The 5,901-nt window shown below is 37.0% G+C and overlaps 1 protein-coding gene across 1 annotated transcript; it reads left to right on the forward strand.

Annotated features, from left to right (window-relative positions):
* On the forward strand, positions 1-5,461 carry LOC121322988 (fibrinogen alpha chain-like). The gene is made up of 6 exons (XM_041263682.1): positions 1-210; positions 875-994; positions 1,831-2,014; positions 2,599-2,744; positions 3,281-4,358; positions 4,641-5,461. The coding sequence occupies exons 1-6, from the start codon at positions 157-159 to the stop codon at positions 5,345-5,347; spliced, it is 2,289 nt and encodes a 762-aa protein (XP_041119616.1). The 5' UTR covers positions 1-156; the 3' UTR covers positions 5,348-5,461.
* Positions 5,462-5,901: the final 440 nt, after the last annotated feature.

Consider the following 5,901-nt stretch of genomic DNA (forward strand, 5'->3'; position numbering starts at 1 on the left):
CAAAGAAAGTTCAATTAATAATTTACAGGAGCCTTGTTAGCACTGTACACACAAACATAGTGACTAGTCTTATCTTTGTCAGCAAGGGGTTCAAATTGGAAGGAGAAGCAGTGAGCATTAGCATTTCAGCTCTTCTGCAGACTCACAACAGAAACGATGAGAAGGTTGCACATCCTCTGCTGTTTGCTAGCTGTCTTCTCTACAGCATGGGTAGGATGGTTTTATTTTATTTTTCTTCCATGATGCCTGTGTTAAAGGAATGATAACTTTGCAAAGACTAAAACAGCAACCACTACCATTTTACCAGGAGAAAAAAAAGTCTTGGATAAGGTCTTGGAGTGTCATTAAAAAAGAGTAAAGCTGTAAGTTTGAAATTAGAATATTTGGGCAGGCTGGTAAGTTGGCTAGATATTTTTTTTTAATATATTTTTTATGTGTTATTTATATATATACACTGTTTATAAAACAACCGCAAACATTTGATTAGAAGCTGGGTACCTCACAGACAATATGATGATAATCCAATTGAATCCCAGTCAACAGGTCACACCAGAGCATTGAGTCTTTCTAGTGTCAAACCACATACTTCATTATAAGACTGACTGCATAAAGAGACTTAAACTGCCCTTTAATAACCACTAAATTCAAGAATATATCTGCTTAGCTTTGTAGTCTAAGAGAGTATTTTGTCACCTTTACTGTGATGAAACATCAGTTTAGATGTTACATGTGTTTGTCAATGTAAAAGAGCTTGTATTATGTTTTGCTTGGTTCTTTGCTTATTCCTTCCAGTTTCAGCATTAGTAATAATCAAATGCAGCTACTGGACAATTTATTTATTTATTCATCTGTTCATTTATTTATCAATGTTCAGTCACAGAAAGTTGCTTTTGGGGACATTGCCCAAGGAAGAGGACCCAGGCCTGTAGAACAGGGATACAAAAGTGAGTGTGCAACTGAAAAAGAATGGGCTGCTTGTACAGATGATGACTGGGTAAGACATTCTGACTTAATATAAGACGATTTGATTTTTTTTTTTTTCTTTAAACTTACAAAACCAGTATTTTCAGGGCTGCTGAAATGCACCTTTAATTGATCAGCACAATCAACCCAGTTAATGAATAATGACTTAAAAGATTGAGTTAAATGTATTAGGTTGATGTTAATATCAGCTATACAGTTTTATTTTTAAGATTTGGAGATTTTTCTATTTTCGTACTTTAGTGTTACAGTACATGAGAAATTGTGTTTTTGCAGGATTTTGTGCATCAAAGGAAGAACTGTAAAAACCAAAACAAATCTTATGAAGTAAAAATAGTATTACTCTGTGGATAAAGTGTACGATAATTATGATTAGCAAATCTAATTCATGAACTTTATTATAAATCATTTATTTATTTTAACTTAATATTCTATTAGGATATCACCTCCGGAATGGAATATGGTCATTATATCTAGTTTACTGGTTTTGTAAAAACAATCAGTGAACAGGTTTTGAATTTATTTTTATTTATTTTTTTGCTTTAAAAAACCATTATACCAAACAAAATCAATTATCAACTTTTTATAAAAAAAAAAAAAAGATTTCATACCAAAAATGCTTTTATTAAGGTAACCTTTTACAAGGATGGCCTCTACTTTCAGGTTGGATATCAGCAGATAAATCTGCTTTATAAAATGACCCAAACAGACATCACTTTTCTTTTCTTTGTGAAACATCAATCATTCATGTCATAAATTACATTTGCATAACAAATTGTTCATATTTGTTTGATCCTATTAAAGCTTTTACCCTCTGTGTTAATGTATTAGCATTTTTATTTGCAACAGGGCCTCAAATGTCCATCTGGCTGCAGAATACAAGGGCTTCTAAGCCAGGCAGATAGGGATATTGCTGGAAGAATTGACAGAATTCGAACATTTCTAGAGGAAAACAGGAACAGGTACAAATCTACTGACCAGTTCACCAAACAAACCTACGATTACATAAGGGAACAACTCATCTCCGATTCAGGCAAGTGAACATCTTTTTTAAGGTGCATGATGTGTGGGATCATTGTTACACTAACATGGCAAAGAAAATAAATGAAATAATACCCATATACTGCTACCTGTACACCAGTTTTATAGTTACATTGTGTGATGGTTACCATGATTAAATATAAATAATTTATAAAAATAGCAGAGCACATTTATAAAGTGACTGTGATATTTGTGTTCTGCATTAAAAAGAGAATGAAAGTGCTAGTGGAATGGCATTTAGGTTCAAATGGGAGTCACTGCCATGCAGCTTTGTAACTGGTGCCGTACAAAAGAGGAGCACTGTATTTATATTCACACGTGGTTGTGAGGGTTCAGGGAAGGCACTTATATTAGAAAGTTCTAATTATATGATATAAAAACATCATATTGCGTTACTTAATTTTGATCTTCTGCACTGTGTCATTCATTGGTAAACTGTAATATATCGACTTTTATGGGCATTTTTTTTTACTGCCTCTCCATGTCTTGTTATACCTTTATACTCTCTTTCATGTACTTTTGTTCATGTTTGTTTTTTATTTATTAATGTGCATTTTTGTTTTTTTGTTATTTCAGGAAACGATAATAAGTATGTTAATCTGGCCGATCAATTACGTAGAAGAATTGTTGATCTGAAGCTAAAAATTGAAAACCACCTAAGAATACTTACAATATTAAAGGACAAAATCAGAGAACAAGTTGATACAATGCAAGCACTTGAGGTAAAATATATACATGTGGAGATTATATACTGTATATAGGGATTACAGTTATTCATTTTACTGAACTGAATGCACTAGTATTTACTACCTATGTCCCTGCTTACAGTGAATAGTTATTATAGTAGTAGGATTTGTTCTTATAGTAGAAGGATCTAAAACTGGGAACATTTGAAAAAAAATACTAGATTATGTGCTTTTAAATTAGCAAGATATGTTAACAAGGGATGTGCCTTTTAAGACCTTTTATCATTCCCAAACATTTCTTATGTATTTATAGGCATTTGGATACAAACCTTATTGCAATACAGCTACATGCCAAGTATCTACATTATTAAAATGTAATATTGTATTACCTGAATTATAAAACATCTTTACATTGTTGTCTAAAGAAATTCTACAAAATTTTCAGCAACCACAGAAATATTTTAGCTACAAAGAGTATTGAGAAAGATTTGAGAATATGGAGTGTCTTATGCTTGTGTTTATTCATTTTTTATTCAGAATTAATTTTCCACTCTTGTTTTCTTTTGCTATAGGTGGACATTGACATCAAGATCCGAGCTTGCAAAGGCTCATGTGCAAGTGCTTTTGTTTACAATGTCAACACAGAGAGCTATGTAACCTTGGAAAAACAGATATCTCAGATAGAAAAATTCAATTTGCAGAGAGTTGAAAATGCTAACTCCCTGAGAATAGTCATGACAAGACCCTTAAGGGGGGATATAGATACACCATCCAGTGTATATAAGTCCTCACTGGTTACTGAAGGTGGAGAGAAAAGCATATTCGGAGACGTACAGCAACTCCGACTGTCCCTACAAACAGCAGACTATGAGATCAAATCCGGTTCAGCTGAGCTCTCGGTCACTCCAGCAGTTGGGTCAGGTGGTGTTTCAATTGGCTCTTCATCTGGTGACAGAGTCAATGCCAAAGAAACCAGTACCACTGGAAAATCAACCTCAGATTCATCTATTACTACACACACTAAGGTGGTTAAATGCACCAAAACAGTCAAAAAGAGTATTGATTACACAAAAGATGGTCCAGTGGAGACCGTTGAAATGACAGGTGGCTCCTCAGAATGTGATCATTTAGAAAGCTTGGGCACTGATGATGCTGTGCATTCATCTGTCAAAGAGGGAAAAGGTGACAGTGGTAGCTTTACAATGAAGGTGTCTGGTACCTCAGTACCTGAGTTACATTCTCTCGTCAATAAACACTCAAGTTCCTCCACGAGTACTAAAGAGGTTCGTGGCAGTGGCGGCTCTTCTGTAGTAACCACCTCCACCAGAGAGCTTCCTGATCACTCAAGAGTTAAAACAGTTGTGCAGTCTGGTTTGGGCAGAGGTGATGGGGATTTCGAAAGCGAATTTGGGGAAGGGGACTTTCGTGCTTTCCATACAGAAACGGTTTTCCCAGGTGGCAGCAAAATGTTAGACGGGAAAGGTTCCTCATCATATTCGAAGACCACTGACTACAGGATGCCTAGCAGTATCTTGGGCTCAATAGGTGATGACTTTATGCATAATGAGGATGACGATGATGTTCCAGACTTCCATGCCCGCAGCCTGAAGAAAGAAGCAGTGGAACTTGTGAAAGGTTATGTCGGAAAAGGTAACTTTGCTATATCAACAAACAATAATCTAAACCTCCCCATCCCCCTTCCCCAGCCCTGCCACCATCATAAAGTCTGAAATCCTGTGACTCCTGCCATTTTGAAAAAACTTTTAAAACTCTCTTAAGTAGCTATCTTGGCACACTTCTTTCTAAAATGATTATCATTAAGGGGGAAAAATGTAGATCAAACTTGTTTTAATTGTGGTGGCAAGACTGTTGTGGCTCCTGACAGCCACATATAAAAGCCCTTTAACATCTGAGTATTCATTTGCTTTTCAGATTGTGAGGACATCCGTCAGAAACATGTCTCTGGTCACACAAGTGGCCTGTACCAAATCAAGCCAGATGGATTAGAGGTAGCAGTGACAGTCTACTGTGATCAAGATACAGTGTTGGGTGGCTGGGTCCTGGTCCAACAGAGAATGGATGGATCCGTCAACTTTAACAGAACCTGGGAGGAATACAAGATGGGCTTTGGCAGTACCAATGAACAGGGGCAAGGGGAGCTCTGGTTGGGAAATAAGTACATCCACCTTCTGACCCAGAAGGAGAGCATCCTTAGAGTAGAGCTAGAGGACTGGGAAGGCCATAGTACTGATGCTGAGTACCTTGTAGAGGTGGGCCCTGAATCAGAGGGCTACAGGTTGAAGGTCTCTAAATATTCAGGTGATGCAGGTGATGCTCTTATTAAGGGGGAGCCAGGCCTTGGGCCATTTTTGTCCCATGTGGATATGAAGTTCAGCACTTATGATAAAGACAATGACAACTTTGAGGATAACTGTGCTGAGATGTATGGGGGTGGATGGTGGTACAATAACTGCCAAGCAGCCAATCTAAATGGTGTATATTACACTGGGGGACAGTATGACCCCCACAGTAAAGTTCCTTACGAGATTGAAAATGGAGTGGTCTGGGGGACTTTCAAGCCTCAAGACTACTCACTTAAAATTGTCAAAATGAAAATAAGACCCATGGAAACCCATTAAACCACCTCCTGTGGGTAATTGAATAGTGTACACAAATAATGTATTGCAACTGGAAAACATGACCATAAGGTGTTATTGTAAACAATTTTCAGTAAACTTCCTTCATTCAGCGTATTCATTTGCTTGTATTGGCTTTATTATCCATACACGCCATTCATAAAAATATCCGTGTTCTGAAGTTCACCCAGCTGTCGGTGTAAAATTGGTCCAATAGAAATTGTAAAAAAGGAAAGAAAGAAAAAGGAGAGGACAAAGGAAAAAAAGAAAAAAAAAGGTAGGGAGGAAGATTCGTAAGTCAAACGAAAAAGTACCTATTTCACTCATTAGGCACCGTCTTCTTGGTACAGAGACCAGAGTTGTGTTCAAAGACACGGGGAAACATGGATTTAGTTACGGAATCTACCTTATCTCCAAGAAAAACATCGTGAGAAGTAAACATCACCTGTCCATATAGACACATCGTTCTCTGTCACAAACCCCCGAAGACCGAAGTACGGAAGACCCAAGGACCATAGGTTGTAAACGCTCTTCTCTCTTCCCTATACCTAGGCAGT

This window comes from Polyodon spathula, chromosome 1 (assembly GCF_017654505.1).
Source record: "Polyodon spathula isolate WHYD16114869_AA chromosome 1, ASM1765450v1, whole genome shotgun sequence".
Classification (NCBI taxonomy): domain Eukaryota; kingdom Metazoa; phylum Chordata; class Actinopteri; order Acipenseriformes; family Polyodontidae; genus Polyodon; species Polyodon spathula.

What these genes read in the sequence shown, in the direction of transcription:
- LOC121322988 (XM_041263682.1), top strand. Translation starts at nt 157, where the DNA reads ATGAGAAGGTTGCACATCCTCTGCTGTTTGCTAGCTGTCTTCTCTACA. An exon ending in CTTGTACAGATGATGACTGG is followed by an intron (nt 995 to 1,830) that starts GTAAGACATTCT and finishes TATTTGCAACAG; the next exon opens with GGCCTCAAATGTCCATCTGG. An exon ending in GAAAGGTTATGTCGGAAAAG is followed by an intron (nt 4,359 to 4,640) that starts GTAACTTTGCTA and finishes TTTGCTTTTCAG; the next exon opens with ATTGTGAGGACATCCGTCAG.